General features: G+C 41.2%; 1 protein-coding gene across 3 annotated transcripts in view; it reads left to right on the forward strand.

Moving 5' to 3' along the window:
* Positions 1 to 23,359, forward strand: part of LOC133345392 (unconventional myosin-Ib-like) — a 105,350-nt gene that overhangs the window by 43,406 nt on the left and 38,585 nt on the right. For all 3 annotated transcript variants that reach the window (XM_061556099.1, XM_061556100.1, XM_061556101.1), the window contains exons 7-14: positions 889 to 952; positions 2,488 to 2,586; positions 4,733 to 4,839; positions 6,827 to 6,974; positions 8,940 to 9,058; positions 10,671 to 10,757; positions 13,048 to 13,113; positions 22,575 to 22,679. In XM_061556099.1, coding sequence (XP_061412083.1) covers positions 889 to 952; positions 2,488 to 2,586; positions 4,733 to 4,839; positions 6,827 to 6,974; positions 8,940 to 9,058; positions 10,671 to 10,757; positions 13,048 to 13,113; positions 22,575 to 22,679 — 795 coding nt within the window. The remainder of the gene's footprint in view (positions 1 to 888; positions 953 to 2,487; positions 2,587 to 4,732; positions 4,840 to 6,826; positions 6,975 to 8,939; positions 9,059 to 10,670; positions 10,758 to 13,047; positions 13,114 to 22,574; positions 22,680 to 23,359) is intronic.

Below are 23,359 nucleotides of genomic sequence, written 5' to 3' on the forward strand. Positions count from 1 at the left end.
AGTCTCATAACTTTTTCAAGAGGGTTCCGACCGAGGTTTTTTTCTATTAGGGGGCGATGATTGCTTTGCAGATTAAGATTGAGTAATTAAAGTTTTCAAATTTGGCAAGTGGTATTTCAGTCTCTCTGACAGGGACATCATTATAACCCCTTTGAGCCACTCGGCCACCACCCCTTTGTCATAGTTTAATGTGACATGCGCTTTAAAAGGACGGGGCAATCCGGGCCATGTCAGAGGACAGCTTTCAGCCAGCGAGTTAGGAGTGGGATTCCCTATTGAATCCGTGCCACTTGGAAGTGAATTTGAGTGAACAAAATGTTGCTGTGACACCCCAGCTAAAGGGGTTGGTTGTCACTGGATATCGACAGACGAAAACTCCACTAGACTTGTTGAAACTAAGGAGATGGTTAAAGTAGCTTCCTTCATTAATAAACAAATGTGTGACAAATAGACAACCAAGCCTCCATCTAAAAGATGCATGCCCCTCTGCCTGCAATGCTAATTTGTGCTGCGCAGAGCTGCTGTATTTCAATGCTTGCTCGTTCCAGTTTGATTCCTAATGGTGGAAGCATACAAATACGAATAAAAATGAGAAATGTAGTCAAAAATTTTTAAAATATAAGTTTTCGGTGTTGCCTGATATAGATGTATTCAGGGACCCTAGCTTTGGGGTTGGAACAATCATTGACTGATTTATTTGATATTTGGACTATTGTGCCTATGCTAATTTGAGGTTTTTTGTCCTACTTTAATCAGAATATATTTGTTGATCTGAACACATGTTTTCTCATTGTATTATTTGCTACAACTTCATATTGACTTTATTTTTTACATATCTAAATGCTGATGATGACAGCTCATGAATCCCAAATGGTGTGTGTCCCACAGGGCAAGTACATGGACATTGAGTTTAACTTCAAAGGGGACCCAGTTGGAGGCATCATCCGAAACTGTAAGCCCACAGTGCAAGCCCAACTACTTGTGTAGGCCTCGCCACGCAAACCCAGCCAGGTCACAGTTGTCTCAAAACGTGTACATTTCCAGCTTAATCATCTCGACTCTGTCTCCGTAGTCACGTGCATAAGTTGGATCTTCAAGTGAAACGTGTACGCGTGAGATATCATTGTGTCATATGAATAACACGCAACGCATACTACTAATCTCATGACAGTGTTTTATAGGTTTTAATTTTGTAAGAAAATATGATTTGCATATCATAGCTTTAAAGAAGGGTCCTGCTCACAATGTATGGCCAGAGGAAACTGAATACCTTCCCAAGTCACCGGAATGCAGTCTTGGCCCACCACACTTGGCTTTATTGAACAACAACTACATTACAATCAGCCGATTTGTATTATGTTTTATTTAATCGTTAACTGAATCATTGATTGAGTACGCACGCAATGTTCAAGTTGATTTCAGTTTTATGGAACCATTGTATACCAAACTTAACTTTGGGTCCTTATTTTATAAGGTAATTTAGAAAAAACACCCAAGCAAAGAGGAACTTTTAGACGTTAAAGGTCATTGCTGGTGAATTTGGCGACACAATCACTAAGAAGGAGCCAGAGAGCAAGGACAATTGAACCAATTCTAGATTTGAAGCTTTCGTGACTGCAAGGATTCATATTCTTAGGTGTTTTCGGTAAAGTTACGTAGGTAAAACATTAAAATTAATAAAAGTAAAATAAAATAAAAATCACGACGTTTCGGAGGCAACACAAGTCTCACTTGATGCAGAAAATCTGGCTGTGACGGTCCCAACCTGATGACGGAGACTTGTGTTGCCTCCGAAACGTCGTGATTTTCATTTTATTTTACTTTTATTAATTTTAATGTTTTACCTACGTGACTTTACCGAAAACACCTAAGACTATGAACACTTGAACCAAACCTGGCAACAAAAACTATGGTCATAAATGTTTTATGCAATCATCAACAGAGCTGATAAAATAAACATTTCTCAATGTAGAAACACAAATGCTCGAATTTATTGTGTAATTATGGCCATGTTTACTAGAGGTATTTGCCTCATAGTCAAGCGCTGCTTAAATGTAACTCTCAAGGATAGGAATCCACGGAGAGACATGCCATTCCCTACACTTATTCTGTCGAATTGAGGCATATTATTTACCTAGAAAGGCCAACGATAACATGTGTTGTCAAGCTATGAAATGTTCATAAAATGCTTTGGTGCCATCTTAGTAAACATGTTGTGTTACAATATTTGGGGTTCATAATCATGAATGTGCCTGACCCAGACTTGTGTTGATATTTCAAGACAGCCACCGCTGTGCCGCTGCTGTCATTTACGATTTGGCTTCGTTTTAATGAACAAATGTACATGAACAATTTGCTTGGTCGCTTCGTCCCACTAGTATGCACGCACACAGGAGTGATGTTGGTGTGCCCAGCCGGCATTGGCATTCCAGAGCCATGCTTCTGAGTTGTGTGATTGAGCGTGACAGCGTGCTGTGCGTGTGACAGACCTGCTGGAGAAGTCTCGCGTGGTTTACCAGCTTCAGGGGGAGAGGAACTTCCACATTTTCTACCAGCTGCTGGCCGGTGCCTCCCCAAGCCTTCTAGGTGAGGGTTAGAGGCCAACGGAGTCTCAGAGGACTACGTAAATGGACCATGAGTAACATTTGAGAAGCCTGGAATGACGAGAGCATTTTGGGGCAGTGGGAATGTGGCAAAAGGAGCATGTGGTTTTAAGTTGAAACTCTAGGAATCCAAACACTGAGTCTACTATACAGGCATCCTTCGTGTAAAGCCCCCGCCTCTCCATAGTGCGAGTTACCAGTTACGCGATTTATCTTTTATGGATACACGTCACACTTGCGCCATATGTTTGACAGTTAAGTTCTCAAGAAAAAAAGAAAAAAAATGTTAAATTTAATGAAAAATGTTTCCAATGATAAAAATTATAAGTAAAAAAAAATCTCTTTCGCAGGTTAACCAGCTAAGATTTCAATCTGACGGGGTCACCGCGTCGTGAAAGTGCTTATTGTCACGGACTGGGCGTGGTCATCTTAGATGCCTTTATTTAATTGTGCGCTGCTACAAAAATCCCACGAAAGAGTTCAAGAAGCCCTGGAGTTACTCCTTATTACGTAGCCTTTGTAATGAAATGTAAATCCAGGGATACAATAATTAAATTATAGAAATGTTCCTTCGCTAACACATCCCCTGATATAACATGTATGTCTATGGGAAAATAGGCTTCATACAGTGCGATTCGAATTACGTGCTGTTTTTCAAGTACGCATGTCGCACATTATGCTAGGGACGACTGTACTTATAAAACAAGACAAACCTTGTTCAGCTTTCGTGTCCATAGATACAACTTAATTTTAAAACTTACACACATTTCTCGTCAAGAAGTGATAAACCACCACACAAACTCCAGTCATCCTCACAGCGGCTTTTGGCTAACCATCGTGCACTTTCAGATGTGCTTCTCGGCTGTCTGGAACGCTCTTCCAAAATAAGGAAGCCACTGGACCCATGCACTTTAAAATCTAGGTTGAACTGTTCTTAGTGGTTAGTTTGTTGCCCTTCGCCCGCACCTCCAATCAGCACAGTTGGCTATGCAGAGTGCACAGTCAGTTCAACGTACATACAAGGTGGCCGAGTAGCTCAGAGGTCAGAGCACAGAACAGGCACCGTTGAGATGAGATCCTCATTTTGAATCTGTGATTAAACCGGACTTACAAGTGCATTAAGTTCACGGTCACCGGTCAGGTCACCAATGACTATCAAAAACCCCCGTGTCACTTCATTTAGTTTAATTACACTTAATTTGGCAAGGTTATAGCTCTGATATTAAAAAAATATATCACTTGCACTGTCTTGCAACAAACTCTGTTCTGCGTGGCAGGGTAGGTGGGACAGTGCAGTCCCCTGCTTTGTTGCTGTAGGTCGCTGGAAGTAATTTCTTTCTCCGGGTCGTCTGTGTTTTTCCCTCCACATTTATAAATATGTGTTTAGATTATTTGGCTGCTATACATATCTGCGTGACTAAGCCACTTGGTTGAGCTATCATTTCTGGCCAGGTCACTTCTGAAAAATAGCCCAGTGAGTTTTTATCTGGTGAAATACATTTTTTTTCTTTTTATCTTCGTGATTTGCTAATCTTTCCTATACTATTGTGTTTTTTTTTTACTTTCTGACCTGCCCCTGCTGGACATCTGTGAAAAAAAAGCTCTATAGCTTATCCGATTCCTTCAGTATAAATAAAGATGCTGGTTTCAAGCACAGTTTTGTGCCATCCCTCGTTCTCTCTGGGGTCCATTCTCGAACGTGGGAGGCTGCACTGCTCCGCACGGGTTCTGAATGTGTTCGTTGTCTTATCGCATGACGCCAATAGTATCACGTGACTATTTCCTCCAAATCTATTGATAATAACCTAACATTATGGGAAATGTTCAGGAGCAAAAGATCATGGTCGAGATCTGCTAGCCACAAGAGTGCCTGAGGAGGGAGTTCGTGTAGTTTTGCTATTCCTCCTGCATTGAAGGAGTACGGGCAGACTACAGTGGTTTACTATATGGTTCATAGTCTTCTTAACGTGGCAATTGAATGTAAGCAAATTATGATTTACTCTAAAGATGAATTCCATTTGTTAAGCAGGTTTACGATTGAAGTCGGTCTGCAGTCATCTACGGAACTTGACACCATTGTTGATGTCCTTACTGGTGTTGCGCGCTCTGTGTGTCTGCCTTCCCCACAGCATCCCTGAAGCTTCAGCAGAACCCTTCAGTCTACACCTACCTCATGCAGGGCAAAACTGCCCACGTGGAAGGCCTCAACGACAGCCAGTCCTTCCACACCGTGCAGGTGAAACTCGCTCCTGTGGTGAAACTGGGGCGTCCTGTTCCACGCAAGTTTGCGTCTGAAGGCCGAACTGTGCGACCATGTCTCGCGGCTTGGTATTAATTACGAGGAGCAGCGTGGGGTTTCAATTGTCCGGCGGATATTTGTATGTTGCCACCTACCCCGGAGTTTGAGTCTGCGTGTGTCCGTCCCAGTGCTCAATGAATACACGTCACCGATTTGGTGAAGCTGTCATTGTTATTGATTGAGAGCTGTTTTCGCATGCCATCATATTCATTATTTCAATGTAGAAGTACAAATTCTCAACACGATTTTTTATTTGATTTTAGCAAAGGGGGGAAGGCAGTCTTGATTATACGAATACATTTCCTATGTCCTCTCTTTGTCGGGGAATGTTTTTTCTCGACTCTCAAGTTATTTTGGTCGTTTATCTTCCCTCACCCCACTTCCCTTCTCTAATGCATTATTCCCCACATTAGTATGCAGCATTCAATAATTGTCTTTGTATAAAATTAGATCAACTTTCGCATGCCGGTTGAAATGTATTATATTTGTGTGCGCATGAATAATATAAAGCACTGCTAGATGAAGGTGTCCCCATGCTCTGTGACTCATGGGGGTTGTTTGAACATACTTCACCAAGCTGGTCAGTGCGGGTTTATGAATTCTGTGGGGAGGGGTGGAAATGCAAAATGTATCATGTAATAGTGTGGATACGAAACCGATTGTTTACTTACTATCGTATTAAGAGTTGCAAAATGAAGTGATATTTAACATTCGCAGTCTCCTCCAGGAGTGCCACGGCGATGTTTAACCTCTTTGTTTAACCTCTAGTTTACTTCCTCAGTTAAAACACTAAACGTCAAATGTGGCTCGATCAGTTTAAGCTGAGTCACAGCTCTTCAAACGCTGTGCCGATTAAATGTTACTTTTTGAATGTAACCTTTCAATATAAAATGTTGATGATATTCCGGCCCCACGCATGGCACCACTGGATTTCATCCTAATATTGTTATTGTGCCAGAATCCTGCCTTGCTATAATGCTTAACACACTTCAGCGGTTGAAACAATGGATCAAATTTCTCAAAGCCCCACACCTCTTATTCACCGAGCAGTATAAATGCGTATGTCGCACTTGATTAATTGGCAAGGAGAATTGGGAGTTGTAAGTCTGGCCTGCTTGGAAGAGTAGGCCAATATCCTCTGGAGGAGGTCCCTAGAGCTCCCTCTAGTGGGGGCCCTTTCCCCAGCAGTGACGTGAGGAAGACATTTCAGGGCTGCACCTTTACCACTCACCTGACCAGGTGGTATCATGGTCAGAGCACATGGCTTGCAACTGGGAGGTTGTGAGTTTAATCTTCCATAATAGAGGTTTTTTTTGGGTTAGATCGCATAAATATAAATGTATCGTTAAACCCGCCAAAAATTAGTAAGGTAAGGTTTGTCACTTAAAAAAAAACATGCCAATTCGTTCCTAGTTCAGCACACCAGTGTGCAATTCGAGTACGACGTTTTTCCATTAATTAGCTGCGTCGGGTGGTGGCGGGTTTAACGACACATTCATGTTTACACGATCTAACCCAAAAAACCTCTTATGGATAATATTGGTCACGAAAGCCTACAAGTTTAATCTTGGTTGAAGAGTCGACATACCGCTTAATCATTCTGTGGTAAATAAACAATGATCACTTTTTGGCACTTTAACAGACGTTGTTCTTTGCAGAGGCCGACTCCTAAAGGAATGTGTAATTTCCACTATTGGTTTTAGGGGCATGAATGGCTGTGAGCAATTTATGTATGTTGAACTTCTTTTGCACCATACATAGCCAATGGTGCTAATCAGAGGTGCGGGAGAAGGACAAAAATCTAAACGCAAAAAGCAGTTCTCAAGAAATTAGTTTTCAACCACCCCATGTTCATTGACTATTTGACCATGGAAAACACTGCCACTTGAACTTTAATGTGCGTGAACGTGGATTTTCTCAACAGAATGCCATGCAGGTGATTGGCTTCTCTGACGAGGAGATATCCACAGTATGGGAGGCATTGGCCGTTGTGCTCAAGCTTGGGAACATCGTGTTCGTGGACATCCCGCGCACCAATGGTCTGGACGAGTGCACCTTGAAGGAGTCCAAAGGTAGTTTGTTTGCACGGCACTTGAACACTGCCATGTTGAAGGTGTTTGGAATGACATTCAGTACACCCTTGTCGAGTCTGATGGCCCAGTTTTAGCTGATTTGATGACTACTTTAGCTTTGCTTGGCATTTGTCTACCTGAGCCTTACCATATCTGAACAAGTGGCAATGGGGAGTATCCGACTCACAATCAGAAGGGTTGCATGTTCAAGTTCTAGTTGAGGGTCATCCCAACCTGTCAGCATCTCTATTTGGTTGTCAAAACAAGGGCCGCTGTGTGTGAAGTCAACAGTGGTTGTCCCTTGCAGGCAATGGATGCTAACATTCAAAAATGTACCTCTGACTGAGGGCTGCCTATAGAGATGGGCAATGGTAAATGCTTCTTTGAGCATTTGGACACTTTTTTAAATGTTGACCCAAACCCAGCAACAGTTGAGGATAGACGAAGCGTTGCTCAGCTTGGCGTTTCCTACCCACCCCATCATTGACCAAATATAACATATTCCACCACTATTGAGTCGTGACGTAGCCAACATGGTGGCATGTAGCATCATATCAACAAGGCTCGATTATTGCAACTCACTACTCTACGGGATGTCTGGCAAAAATATTACCTTGCTGCAGTGTGTACAAAATTCCCTCACTACTCTACGGGATGTCTGGCAAAAATATTACCTCGCTGCAGTGTGTACAAAATTCCCTGGTACGTGTCGTGACGGGATTATTGCAACTCACTACTCTACGGGATGTCTGGCAAAAATATTACCTCGCTGCAGTGTGTACAAAATTCCCTGGTACGTGTCGTGACGGGATTATTGCAACTCACTACTCTATGGGATGTCTGGCAAAAATATTACCTCGCTGCAGTGTGTACAAAATTCCCTGGTACGTGTCGTGACGGGTACTGCCGAGCTGCATTGACTTCCGGTTTCCTGAACGAATACATTATAAGGTTGCACTCATTACACAAAAAGAGCTTGTCACAAATGAACCACAATACCTTGCTGATCGCGTTAAAGAGCATAAACATCACACGAACTCTGGTCGTGCTTGCAGCAGCTTTTAGCTAGCTATTGAACAAAGACGGTCACCGCATTGCGCGCTTTCAGATGCGCTTTTGTGGAACACTCACTTGAGCTATGCACTTTTAAATCTAGATAAAAAAACTCATGTCTTTATAGCTGTCTTCTTAGGTTTTTTTCGGTAAAGTCACGTAGGTAAAACATCAAAATTTATAAAAATAAAATAAAACAAAAATCACGACGTTTCCGAGGCAACACAAGTCTCCGTCATCAGGTGGGACCGTCACAGCCGGATTAGCTGCATCAAGTGAGGCAATGATTCAAGATGTAATCCCTTAACAAGCAAGTTGAGGGGGGGGGGGGAGAGGGGGAGCTAATCAGAGTGTGGTAGCCAATGAATGGAACGTATCGGGAGGGGGGGGGGCGGGGCCAAAGAGTGCACGACGGCATCGACGCTGTTGCTGTTGCACAACGCCAACGCATTGGACAGAGAGGGGGAGGGGAGGCCTGATACACATGATAGAAAAGAACAAAAATGCCCATGTTTATACCAATGCTGGCTAAACAATGAAGAGAGTACTGTTAAATACTGGGAATGTTAACACTCGGTAAAGTAAAGTAAGATAGTGCCTGTCAGATAAGATGGTCCAAAAAAGTGTAATTAAGTCTTTTTTGCGTGGTTAATAACATCTTTCCAATGATTACTAAGTTTGTACCCATCATCACGGTTGAAATCTTTATAGCTGCTTTTTGTGTTTAGTTTGTTGTCCTTCCCCCGCACCTCCGATTAGCACGGTTGGCTACACACGGTGCGAAAGAAGTTCATCGTACATACACACGCACATGAAAATCCATCCCTGTTTGGCTGAAGCATGCTCTCACTTGCATCAACATCCCCCCACGAGGCCACCAGGAGGATGATGTCCGTTGGTGCTCTTGTGCAGAATTGGATGAGGTGTGCGCTCTGTTGGGACTGGACGACGAGCTCGTTGAAAGAGCGCTCACGAAGCGAACCGTGGAGGCGAACAAGGAGAAAGTGTCGACGACGCTCAACATGGCACAGGTAAATTTCGATTTAAAGCTTTCGTCACTGCAGGGATTCATCTTCTTGGTTCTTTCGGTAAAGTCACGTAGAAGGGAAGTAATAAAATAATAAAAATAAAACAGAGTCTTGTCGCCTCCGACGGACCTGGTTTTCACCTGAGGACGGCTGCTTGCATTGTGGCCGAAACGTCGTGAGAATAATTTTATTATGTTTTATTTTTATTATTTTATTACTTCCCTTCTACGTGACTTTACCGAAAGAACCAAGAAGATGGCACAGGTACTTGAGGCCACGGCAGCCGAGTGCTATGCTCCGCGCAGTGACGGTCACGGGCAGATCCGCAAGCACGCAGGGATGAAAACTATAAAATATGAAACAAAACAATATTTTATTTTACTAGGTGAGGCCCACTGAGTTATATAACAGTTCTATTTCAGAAGCGACCTGGCCACAAATGAAAGCTCAACGAAGTGGCTTCTGATGTGGGCATTTATTGCAGCCGAATAATCTAAATGCATGTTAACTCTCAATGTGGAGGGAAAACCCGGAGGACCTGGAGAAACATCTATGCGAGCACGAGGAGAAAGACATACACACTCCAAATATATAGGTGTCAGGGTCGGGATCGAATACACGACATCCTGTATACCAGGCGAGGTAGTTAACATCTCGCCACCGTGGCACCCACTGTGGCCCTGCGCTGTGGATTTTGGTGTTGTAATAGTCTCTGTAATTGTATGTGTACTGTTTATTTGTGTGCTGTTTGAATCGCCTTCCATTGCTGTAGACTTGATGCATTTGAACAAAATTACTCCAATGGTTTTAAGTCTATCCTGACCCTGACAACTATATATATCCATTTACGTGCTTTAGAGACCCGTGTTGTGAATTGCACATTCTGTTTAACACGTAGGCTTTCACGACCAACCCAAAAAAACCCTGTATTATTTACACGATCTAACCCAAAAAAAAACCTGTATAATGAATTGCACATTGTACTTGATAATGATGATGGTTTATTGATTGTCGCCGGTGTTGATTGTGTTTCATGATCTTCTTTCACATGGCATGTAAGCAACAGTTTTTATAAATGGCATAGTTAAATGTCAAGGTCCTTCAACCAATACAAGGCAGCAGTAGATGCTTCAATATGACTGATAAAAGGCCTAGGAAGTTTGTCCGGCGCTTTTGTCTCAATGTACAGGTTTCCCTCACTCTCGGAAGGTTCGGGTTAGTGCAATTTCCTGTATATATGGCTAACCTGTTTTTACCCAATACAATAAACTATCCGTATTTGACTGATGGAACAGTTAACAGTAAAATCCTTTTGATGTATTAAACTCATCCAAATGCTAATCAGCATGCCGAGTTGTAGGCAGTGTTTAATTTGTTTTTGTAGTTTGATGTGTTCTCTCTTTAAGCGTGAAGACGTGAACACGTGATAGCTCGTTTAATCAGTGTTGGAAGATGGAAATGAGAGCTAATTCATATGATACCTGTGAACATAACTAAGTTTGTGCATATCTCTTTTGGTGTGAATCCCTTAGTCAGCTGACAATGCAATCGCATTGTAATTAACACATTCCTGTGCGTGTGTGCATCTGCTATTCGTGTGGTGTATTGACTGCAGGGAAAATATGCACGGGATGCCCTTTGCAAAAACCTCTACAACCGACTGTTCAGCTGGTTAGTGAGTCGGATCAACGAGAGCATCAAGGTAAGGGCTCCCCTTGTTGTTCTCCGATATCTCCTCTTGTGTGAATGAACAGTAATGGACAATTCTATTGGTCAGATACCTAATGAATGACACTATCGTCCAACGTGCTGAATGTGTCACCAAAGTCACTGCCCTCAGCTATGCAACAATTCCTCAATGCCACGCTGTTGTGTGAAGCTTTTGCATTTAAGATGGTTCTTCAATGACCAATTGAAAACACATATTTTATATTTATATAGCGCCTTTATCCAAGGCGCTTTACTCGGGTTATGCGTGGTACAATGAGAGTAGCTACAAGTTTTATGGTGAATAGGGATGGGTTATGAGGTGGCAGGTTAGTGGGTGCGGGAATTACCGGGGTACCTCTGGATTGAGGGATGGGACAGGGAGAAGAGCTGAGTCTTGAGGGAGGAGCGGAAACTAGACGGTGATGGTTGCTTGCTGCTTAATGTGGAGGGGAAGTTTGTTCCATTGCAAGGGGGCAAGGAGGGTGAAAGGAGCGGAAACGGGGATTGTGCACAAGGAGAGGAGGGGGCGGTTAGGAGTAGTAGGAGAGATTGAGAGCGGAGCGGGCGGGAGGGGACGTAAAACGAGACAAGGGGGAAGCGATATACTGTGGGGCATATAAGTTGGTTTATGGATATATATTTATTAGTTTTTATTGCTCACACTTGTGGGCCTAATGACTGCATTCATTATCTTGAAGCAACATCGATGCTGAAAGGACATTGTACATCTATTCATACTTCATCCAGCAGTCTCTCCCTGCTCAAATAAACGAAGTGGCAGCATTGTATTGGTGCTCTTTAGTGAATGTTGGTAATTCCACATTGTTTTATGTTTGTTGTTCATGTTTGATGTAAAATCGAAAACAGAAACAACTTATTATTGGCAAGTTGGTTTCTTCTGGTAAAAAAAAACCCCTCAACATTTTAAATAAACGGGAAATAATAAAATAATAAAAATATTACATAATAAAATTATTCTCACGACGTTTTGGCCACAACGCAAGCAGCTGTACATAATAAAATAATTCTCACGACGTTTCGGCCACAACGCAAGCAGCCGTGCTTGCGTTGTGGCTGAAACGTCGTGAGAATTATTTTATTATGTTTATTTTTTATTATTGTATTATTTCCCTTCTACGTGACTTTACCGAAAGAACCAAGAAGATGAATATACGTAATCCCTGCAGTCACGAAACCTCCAAATTAAGAAGATGAATCCCTGCAGTCACGAAAGCTTTAAATCGAAATTTTAAATAAAGTAAACTTACAATCAATGGCGGAGCCAGGATTTTCAGGTAGAGGGGGGCAACCCCTCCAGCAATGAAAAATGAGGAGTTGTTAGTAAGTAAGGACTTGTCCCTTGCTTTTTATTCGATGCATGTGCGGCGATAGCGCAGCCATCGATCGAGGGTCGAATTCGAACCGCGTTGTGTGATCGGCATCGTGCTCGCTGAAGGTGAATGAATGCCTTCAGGGAAGTCGTGTCTTGTATAAGCAACTGCGCACAATTCTGTGAGTCACTTATAACTGCTTTTCCATTACTTATTGCCAATTATGGACTCAGACTATTGTCCTATCATCTCATAGAGTCCCTGGCACATAATAATATGCTACACAGTGGCAGTGGGGGTCGCAAAATGCCGATTTATTACTAATAAACCCCAATGATCCGATCAAAATTAGGGATTTCGATCGGATCATTGGGGGGGCACGTGCCACCCCACCCCCACTGGGTCCACCAGTGCTTGCATGATTTATTTTTTAAATGTTGCTTGCTCACTTACAGCTATGTGTGTATGTGTGAGACATTTATTGGAGTGAAGCCATTTAAAACACAATTTTACCTGCAGTGCGGTATGTGAGTCGACCCACTTTTGGACTTGCGTGTCAAGGTTGCTCGATATATAAAGATTGTGTACCTTGAATTGGCTGGAGGTCACTGTCAGTGCTCGCATGAGACATCTTAATCATGGAGTTAGGTCATACACCTTTGCACAAGCTCAGAAAATGCTGATGCACTTATAATTATTTTTCTTTTGCATTTTACTCCTTCCATCAGCATCACTCTCATTAAAAGTTTCCTAAAAATTAATTATTTTCTTGAAATATGATGGGTTTTTTTGTGTGCCAGTAAAATTACCACTGCAAATTGTGGTTTCCTGCATCTTTTAAGTGACCTACTGATTCAGCAAAAACGGCATGTGATGTCTCTCAAGGTCACAGTGTGATTGCCTTGTATCCATGTTTATTATCATAACTAATGATTGTCTTATCTTTTTAAGGTCAAGTCTAAAATCAAGAAGAAGGTGATGGGAGTTCTGGACATATATGGCTTTGAGATATTTGAGGTAATGTGGCATGTGCTATTTAAAATATAATTAAGGTGGCGAGTGTGAGATAGCTCAATGGCGCGGCAGAAGGGTGAAATTATTGGTTTTAATTCCGTGCCTTATGGAGGCTGTGGCTGACGGGGCAGATGTCCTGGGTGAAATGTTGCACTGTACAAGGGTCGAGCTGAGATTTTTGCACGTCTGCAGGAATAGCGTGTGCGTGTGTAATTCATGCATTGGCAGTGAAAGAAGGCTTGTGCGTGTTCGTGTCATGTCAGTTAATGTGAAAAGTGCAATGTTATAATTTGTGGCAATAGGGATATGTACACAAATTTGAACTAACTAATAGTCTTGCTAAACTGCACAACTCGTAGTGTGAGTAGTATTAATTACACTGATGATTTGAGAATGTAACTGAAATACTGTCTTCTTGTGACAGGCAAAAAATAAGAACAAGCTATATCACCAACAAAATGTTTGATACAAAGTATTCGAAATAGTACATTGCTAAATATAATGTAGCCAGTGAAGATGTCTCATGGTACATTTGTGTAGTCACCAAATCTGACTTCACATCATCTTTTGTAATTTAATTCAGGGATCCTACTTGACAAACCATTTTATCTGTGTAACATCATATGTAAACATCCCCATTGTTCACAAACAGAGTATGCAAACCAGAACAAATATTGGATGCGAGGTTCCAAAGTCAGGGTGGTAATTGATTTTTCCATGGATACCCCACAATATCCTGAGGCTGTGTGCTTCAGATAGTTAGTGATGGGCAAATCGCAGGTCACACAGCCCCCAGGCCCATCATATATACGCCTCATTCTGAACTTGATACCGTTGCACTGTTTTCACTACAAATACTGATAAGTGTTGTAATTAATGTAGCGACGTGTCTTGTAAACAATGCCTGGGTTGTCACGGTGGCGAGATATTAACTACCTCGCCTGATATGCAGGAGGTCGTGGGTTCAATTCCGAGCCTGATGCCTGAATATATTTGGAGTTTGCAGGTCTCTCTCCCCGTGGTTGCGTGGATTTTTCTCCGAGTCCTCCGTTTTTTCCTTCCACATTTAGAAACATGCGTTTAAAGTATTTGGCTGCTATAAATTTCCACGTGATGAGCCACTTCGTTGAGCTTTCATTTGTGGCCAGGTCGCTTCTGCAAAATAGTTGTATAGCTCAGTGGACTTTACCCGGTAAAATAAAATTGGTTAGTTAGTTTTAAGAATGGTGAAATCGATAACACGAGCTGTCAGCAACAGCTCAGGAATGTTAATAATGGAGGGCAAAATGACTTGTAAAAATATAAATGCGTTATGAGCCATATGGGTGTATTTCGTCAGACTTTTGGCCACTGCTGTCATTGTAATCAAGTAGATTAACAGTATTTGCACAACAGGGACAGTTATTAAATCTACATATCTATATGTTTTGTACTCTATAGTTGTTTCGTTGCTGCAATTTACATGTTTACAAAGGGTACATCAAAATAACAAAACATTACTTGTAAACACAAGTAAAATGACACTGACTTTGTCTAACCTGGTCGCTCCCAGCCTCTCTGAACCCACGAACCATTGTCAACCCCCAAACAATAGTTATTGGGCCAGCATGCATCAATGACCATAGTTTTCAAAATGAAAACTACTCTAAAACGTAACCTGCAACAGTTCTGCAGGCCGTTTCCCACTGCCTTGCAGGCCACGGGTTAGAATCTACTCTTCTAACCTGAGGTGACTCTCGCTGTACCTACTAGTTATGGGTGTTTTGTGTTATCCTCCAATAGTGTCTCGGTTTTTCACTTGCACATTTGCACTTCTGCAGCCCAAATAAGTTATCTATAACGGTATTAAAGATTTTATATGTACGTACGTATGTTGAACTTCTTTCGTAGCGTATGTAGCCAACCGTAATAATTGGAGGTGCGGCAGAAGGACAACAAACTCAACACAAAAAGCATTTATAAAAAAATATCTAGTCAAGTTAATCTATTTTTGGTTAACATGTTGGTGCCTTTCTGGCACAAATATGCCATCCAAAGTGCCATCGCATCATTAAACATAAAAACAAACACTTATATACAGTCACGTAGAAGGGAAATAATAACATAATAAAGACCCAAGAATATGAATCCCTGCAGTGACGAAAGCTTTAAATCGAAAATGATATAGGAGTTTAATTATTTTAAAGCAAATGTTGGCTGTGAGTTCTTTGCTGTTTATTTAATAAGAATCTACGTTTAGTTGCAAGCAATTACCTCGATGGCACCAGGGGAGAACTGTTGTTGTAGAGTATGGATAATCTATACCAAAAAGGGTAGTTAGAGACCGTGAATTGGTGGAACACAATGTCATCTTCACAGTTGATGGTGCTTTTAATGTTTAAATAGGAAGCTTGCAGTTAAATATACATTAAATAAGCAATGATTCTAAAACAAATGTGGTGGATTGAGGAAGTTGATGTTGAGCTGGGTTGAGACAAATGCATTTGCCACTTGCTGAACGTGGCTGACAAAGTGCACAGGATGTGCTGCTCCAGTCACTTTTCCTGCCTGAGTGAGATCCCAGCCTTTTCCATGGCTACGTGGAAAAAATGTTGTCAAGGTCAGTTATGAGTAATAGTTTTAGGATATTTGCTGTTACCGCAAAATAAATTGATGAACAATAGAATGTCAGATTTGACTGGAACCACTTCCAAATATACTGTATTTTCCTTATGAAATGAGCTGTGATGCAGCCTTTTTGCAATGATGATGTTAGTTGAGGTGCTAGTTAGTTGAAGTGCAAAATTACAAGCTATAAAACATGCATTTTGGGCATCACAAAAAGACTTATATTTTAATAAAAATGTCCAGAGATTACATTCACAATATATTTGTTCGTTTGCTTCTCAATCCTCTTGTCCTGGTGAGGGTCGAGGCGGCAGCATGTTGAGTAGTGGTGGTCCAGACCTCCCTTTCCCTGGCGACGGACTCTATAACTACTACACTACTATACACCACTATACACAGACTCTAGAACTACTACACTACTATACACCACTATACACAGACTCTATAACTACTACACCACTATACACCACTATACACAGACTCTATAACTACTACACTACTATACACCACTAGACACAGACTCTATAACTACTACACCACTATACACCACTAGACACAGACTCTAGAACTACTACACCACTATACACCACTATACACAGACTCTAGAACTACTACACTACTATACACTATACACATACTCTAGAACTACTACACTACTATACACAGACTCTAGAACTACTACACCACTATACATCACTATACACAGACTCTAGAACTACTACACTACTATACACAGACTCTAGAACTACTACACCACTATACATCACAATACACAGACTCTAGAACTACTACACTACTATACACAGACTCTAGAACTACTACACTACTATACACCACTATACACAGACTCTAGAACTACTACACCACTATACACAGACTCTAGAACTACTACACTACTATACACCACTATACACAGACTCTAGAACTACTACACCACTATACACCACTATACACAGATTCTAGAACTACTACACTACTATACACCACTATACACAGACTCTAGAACTACTACACCACTATACACCACTATACACAGACTCTAGAACTACTACACTACTATACACCACTATACACAGACTCTAGAACTACTACACCACTATACACCACTAGACACAGACTCTAGAACTACTACACCACTATACACCACTATACACAGACTCTAGAACTACTACACCACTATACACCACTATACACAGACTCTAGAACTACTACACTACTATACACCACTATACACAGACTCTAGAACTACTACACCACTATACACCACTATACACAGACTCTAGAACTACTACACTACTATACACCACTATACACAGACTCTAGAACTACTACACTACTATACACCACTATACACAGACTGTAGAACTACTACACCACTATACACCACTATACACAGACTCTAGAACTACTACACCACTATACACCACTATACACAGACTCTATAACTACTACACCACTATACACCACTATACACAGACTCTATAACTACTACACCACTATACACCACTATACACAGACTCTAGAACTACTACACCACTATACACTACTATACACAGACTCGAGAACTACTACACCACTGTACACAGACTCTAGAACTACTACACCACTATACACCACTATACACAGACTCTAGCTCTTCCTGCAGATTTCCCAGGCGTTTCCAAGCCAGCCAAGCGACATGGTCCTGCCAGTGTGTCCTGGGCCGGTCCCGGGGTCTTCACTCAGTGGGACGTGTCTCGTAGAGTTCCAGGGGTAGTCTATTTGGGGTGTATCCTTATCAGGTGCCTCAACCACCTCAACTGGCTCCTCTTGTTCTGGAGGAGCAGCGGCTCGACTCTGAGGCTCTCCCGGATTACCAAGCTCCTCACCCGATCATGGAGAGTGAGTCTGGCAACCCTACGGAAAAAAACTTCATTTCGGCCCCTTTTCCCCTCTATCTCATTACCCAAAGCTCATGACCATAGGTGAGGGTAAGAACATAGATCGACCTGTAAACCGTGAGCTTTGTCGGAGAACTCAGCTTGCACTTCACCACCATGGAGCGGTACAGCGCCCGCAACACCGCGGACGCCGCACCGATCCGCCGGCCGATCTCCCACTCTTTGTTATCGTCACTCGCGAAGGAGACCCCGAGGTACTTAAACTCCTCATCTAAGGGCAACTGGAGAGCACACTTCACCGTCTCCCGGGAGTGAACCATGACCTCAGATTTAGAGGTGCTGATCCTCATCCCAGCTGCTTCACAATCGGCATCAAACCGTTCAAGTGCACGCTGGAGATCACAGACTGATGAGTCAAAGAGGACAACGTCATCTGCAAAAAGCAGCGATGCCACCTCCATGCCCCCTTACTGGATCCTCTCTATACCTTGGCCGTGCTTTAACATCCTGTCCATGAAAATCACAAACAGGAGTGGAGACAAAATGCACCCTTGGCGGAGTCCAATTGTTATGAGTTAAATGCAGCACAATATATGTTCTTCAAATGTAACAATAATTGTGAATGACAAATGCTAATGAACCCTTTCCCCTTCCGATGACGTACGTGTAAGCCATTATATATATTTTCTTGGGCTGTTACAAACAAGCTTACGCTGGAATAATGCAAACGCTCATGCTTGGTTTGTCTGTTTTTAGTTTACATCTCAATCGCCAGATACCACAGCAGAGAAATATCTTAGTCAATGTTAATATGCCCCCTCATTCTTAATCGCTATGAATAAAGTATACATTTTCTGACATGGGCTCAGGGGGGGTAAGTCAAGATTACCGTAACTTTCACATTCGTTTCTAAGGCTGCCCCCACTCATGCCCCTTTCAGCTTGGACCAAGTTGTAAAACACATTTGTGCCACATTGATTTCGAGAAGCACACGTGCCTGGTCCCCTGTGTAAATTGAGACAATGTTTTGACACTTTCTAAGCAAGCTGTTACAGCCATGCCAGATGCTGCGGGTGGTAGCTGCAGTGTTCTTTTATGCCATTTAAAGCTAAAATACTCTTTGGTTCTTTCAGTATAGTCACGTTGGTGAAAAAAAAAGAAAAAAAAAATAGAAATAACTAAATTAAATCACTACGTTTCGATTGCAACACAAGCAATCATCATCAGGTGTGGAAATCACAGCTAGAATTTGTTTTTCTAGTGTTGCAATCGAAACGTCGTGATTTAATTTAGTTATTTCTATGTTTGATTTTTATTTATTTTTAATTTTATTCTTACTTTAATCTAAATGATTATTTAATTTTTTTCACCTACGTGACTTTACCGAGAGAACCAAAGAGTATGGATCCTTGCAGTCACGAAAACTTCAATTATAGAAAGCTAGAATACTTTATAAATATAGTTTTTGACCATGGAATCTTCATAGTAATCTATTTTTCCAAACAGCCAGAAAGGCATTTAATATCTATTCATAACGGTTGCTTTACTGTTACTTGGTAATTACGCATATTAAATGGAATAAAGATTGCCACATTTACTGCTTGTGAGTTCTCTATAGTATAGTTAAGAAAATAAAAACATATAATAGTGAAACTAATAACTTCAAGCAGTGAATTAGAATAATTATTCAGTTATACGTTATGCCCATGTGTGATGCCACAGGCCCACATCCCAATACTGTACTTGAATATTTTCACCATAGAAAACAATGACGGAAATGGGAAAACCACTAAATCAGTTTGTCCTCTGTAAGAACATGTTCCATACGTATCTTTCTCCGCGAGTGTCCCATAAAGAGTTGCCTGTCTGTGTCTAATGTTCATTTGACAGCTGCAGGTATCGTGCGATGCAAGCCTTCGACTTGGCTGTTTTCCAAAAGGTCCATAGGGGTCACCTGTAATTAAGGCTCTGTTCGCAGTGGTTTCATTCAGCCCTATTTTATGATAAAGGAAATTCCATCGAATCCCATGGAATTTCCTGCACTCAGAGTAATTGTAGCTTGGTATTTGTTGGTGAGTAATGTCCTACTTTCTGAGTAGGCAAGTTGGCTCCCATTTGTCTGAATTGTTGTACGTTGCTGTAACGTATTAACCATTCACCGTGCCCGCTGCAAACCCATTGTATATTTAGCAAAGAGTCAATGTGTTGAATGGATGTGCGAAAACTCTCTGTATTTTATGTTTTTGTTTAAAAGATAATTGTGCGAATGTGTAAGGAAAACCTGCACACGTGCACTATGCAGTTGGAGGAGTGTGTTTCGTTTGTGCTAGCTTGGCCCCGTGGCTACAAAAAAAATAGCCAGTAGTTAAAGGATTGATGTTGCATTATATCAAAATGTTAACGTTCCAATGAATTAGTGTTGAATGCCTTGATGGTGAAAGATGAGTGAGTATTGTAAAAGTGTGGTGTTACCAATCCTTCAAGTGTTATGCACAGTTTATCAGCACAATGGTGACCCCCTTGATTGATAGAGCAAGGTTTTATATATATAGGATAAAACATATATCCGAGTGTTATACAAAGCCACCATTTATACTGCGTTGCACGCATAATGTTGTGAGGCTAACGTGGACACGTGGACAGTGTGGAGGAGTGTGAGTGTGGTTATTGGTCCCAGATGTGCCACTGCATTACATTTGGAACTCGGTAGTTGGTGTCAGCGCTCGCATAGGAACACAGGGAGACATGTCTGGGTGTATGAAATCAACTTCATTAAATAAGTGTATTTGTCTAGCAGTCAAAAAAGTAAAGTTTACAATTCAAGAAACATTTGCAGAATTTAAGTAAACTCATTGTTGTACTTATTAATACCTAAGAAGCATACAAAGGATACCAAACATTTATTATTTGCATTGTGATCGTTTTCAAAGGAAATGCTTTTTTAAAGTTTTATTTTACTCGTTTGTACCCATACTTCAAAACGTATTCCAAACATAATTTAACAGCATGAATCAGATAGGCATGATGGTGATGTCACTTATTGTATTATAAAATCTATTATATTTTAATATATTATGTGCAATTGAACGCAAACATTTCAGAAGACATTTCAATACCTCATTCCGGTTACATGCTAATTTCCGTTGTGGCTGGGTTGGTATTCTTGTAAAACTAGGGTTTAAAAAAACACAATAAATATGTTAATTAAATAAAACGTCATGCCCTCCATAAACTTGATAACATTCCTTTAATCAACACACTGCAGTGTTTTGATGAGCCAATGACATATGCAGAACATTTAGAAATCGTGACTAGCCAATTGGTGTGATTGAGATTAAATTGTTTTTAAATTACTATATATCTCTAACTACCCTGCACATTTCTGGAAACTTTGCAGTTTAAAATACACTGTGACCTTGCCCCAGTAATATAATTAGACTACCCATGCTCTACATAATGCAATACCAGATCTAACCAGGTCACAGTCACACAGACGATAGTTTGAGTAATGTAGTGATTATAATTATTTAAGTTAAGGCACGGCATCCACCCAAGTTGATGGAATTTAGGAACTTACTGCAGATACCATTTTCTATGCCCATTGGTACTACATTTTCATGAAGGTTAATCGAATGCATTTTGACACCCAAAATGTTTATGATTGGGTTTTATAATTTGATTCTGATCCCATCTGACAAATACCCATATGCAGTATATGTATGAACATAGTTGTGTGGCTGTTGAATGTCGTCCTTTATTGGTCATCAGTCCAGTAGTGGGGGGAGGGGTGGGGCATCTTAACTGAGGCAATGCAACACGAGATCTCTGAGTCACTGGGGCCCACTAGCACTTGATAGGAGCTGCCAATAAGCTAAACGCCCCGCTGCTCCGTGTCCTGCACTGCTCACTGACTTGCCCTTCTCAGAATGTGATCCATGCAGGTGGAACCGATCACACATCTGTTCGTCCCGCCATACTTCCTGGCACGACTTTCCATCTTATACAGCGTAGTGCGTCACTGTTTTGTCTGCAGCCTATCCATCCATTTAGATTTTGACGTATAGAGTGTCACTGGAATTCTGTACCCGTTTCCACGTGGATGTTTTTTTGTTGTTTCATTAGTGTATAACTGTTTTGGGGGGGTTGTTCTTGTATACTTTGGATGTTAGATACAAACTCAAGAGAAATCGATAAGCATAGCCACGATTTGTTTTTAAAAGTAACTTGCAAATCTTATACTTGTATATGTACAATCTGTAGATCTGCCCATGTACAGGTAGTCCTCTACTTACGATGGAGATGCGTTACGATGACCCCATCGTAAGTCAAAAATATCGTAAGTCGATGATTGCCCAGCCTGCCCAGGAGTCTTAAAGAATGGTGATAATTTAGCAAAACAGACCAATTTACAGTAAAATATATACTGTATGTATTTATTAATTGCAATACTGTATTGCACAGTAAAATGTAAAGTAAAAAAAACAAGGTCAATTCTTAGCCTACCTATATGAACTGCAATTTCATAGAAAATGTTTTCAGGAAACAATCCTATCTGTTATAAAAAGCATGCATTGAACGTATCGTATCGTGGTAACCCTTAAATGAAATCGCTAAAGCTACGTATCGTACATGAATTGAACGTATCGTAACGTATCATATTGTACTGTATCATGAATTGAACGTATCGTAACGTATCATATTGTACTGTACTCACCAAGATTCTGTCCGTCGTCTGCATACTTGAACGATGTTAGTTTGTTGATGGCAATTTTGTCGTATCGCTATCGCCATCGTAAGATCGAAATATCGTAAGTCGGACCCCATCGTAACTCGTGGACTATCTGTATAGTGTTATTACCGTACATTAGACAAATTTCTGTTAAAATTGAGATGATGATAATGATGACCGTGACAGTCATGATTATTAATTTCACTGTGACCTGCATTTAAATGTCTTTTCCATTTGTGCATTTTCAGGTGAACAGCTTTGAGCAGTTCATCATAAACTTCTGTAACGAGAAGCTTCAGCAGATCTTCATCGAGCTCACCCTCAAGGAGGAGCAGGAGGAGTACATACGAGAGGTGAGGACCTTCCCGTGGCCGCCCGTCTGTCTGTCTCCTCCATCCCTGCACCGTCTCTTCTCTGCCTCACTAGTATAGCCTACTTGCTAGCTCTAGTTCTTTCCTGTGGAAAGTTGCTACATTTTTCACATCAACCAAAACATAATTTCCATTAATTTGCAGCCTGTTCTGTGCATGTTCGTGCTTCAATAAACTCCTTGAAAATCTTTTTTTTTTAAAACAACGATTTTATTAACAACTTCGTTCGAGAGGTGAGGACCTTCCCGTGGCCGCCCGTCTGTCTGTCTCCTCCATCCCTGCACCGTCTCTTCTCTGCCTCACTAGTATAGCCTACTTGCTAGCTCTAGTTCTTTCCTGTGGAAAGTTGCTACATTTTTCACATCAACCAAAACATAATTTCCATTAATTTGCAGCCTGTTCTGTGCATGTTCGTGCTTCAATAAACTCCTTGAAAAATTATTTTTTTTAACAACGGTTTTATTAAAAACTTCGTTCAATTCACGGTCGAGCAGTTCGTCAATGGCACCTGAGACACGCGGCGCCTGCCGTTTCCACAGTTGAGGGACCGCAGCGTTTTTGACCTACACAAAAATAGATTCTTCTATATGTATAAAAGGGAAATCTGTGGATGTGTGTCTGTTCAAAATGTTTAGCATACTTCCCGACGTGCAACAAACTTG

The sequence above is a fragment of the Lethenteron reissneri genome, chromosome 21 (genome assembly GCF_015708825.2).
Source record: "Lethenteron reissneri isolate LAM-NWPU_2019-01 chromosome 21, ASM1570882v1, whole genome shotgun sequence".
NCBI classification, from domain to species: domain Eukaryota; kingdom Metazoa; phylum Chordata; class Hyperoartia; order Petromyzontiformes; family Petromyzontidae; genus Lethenteron; species Lethenteron reissneri.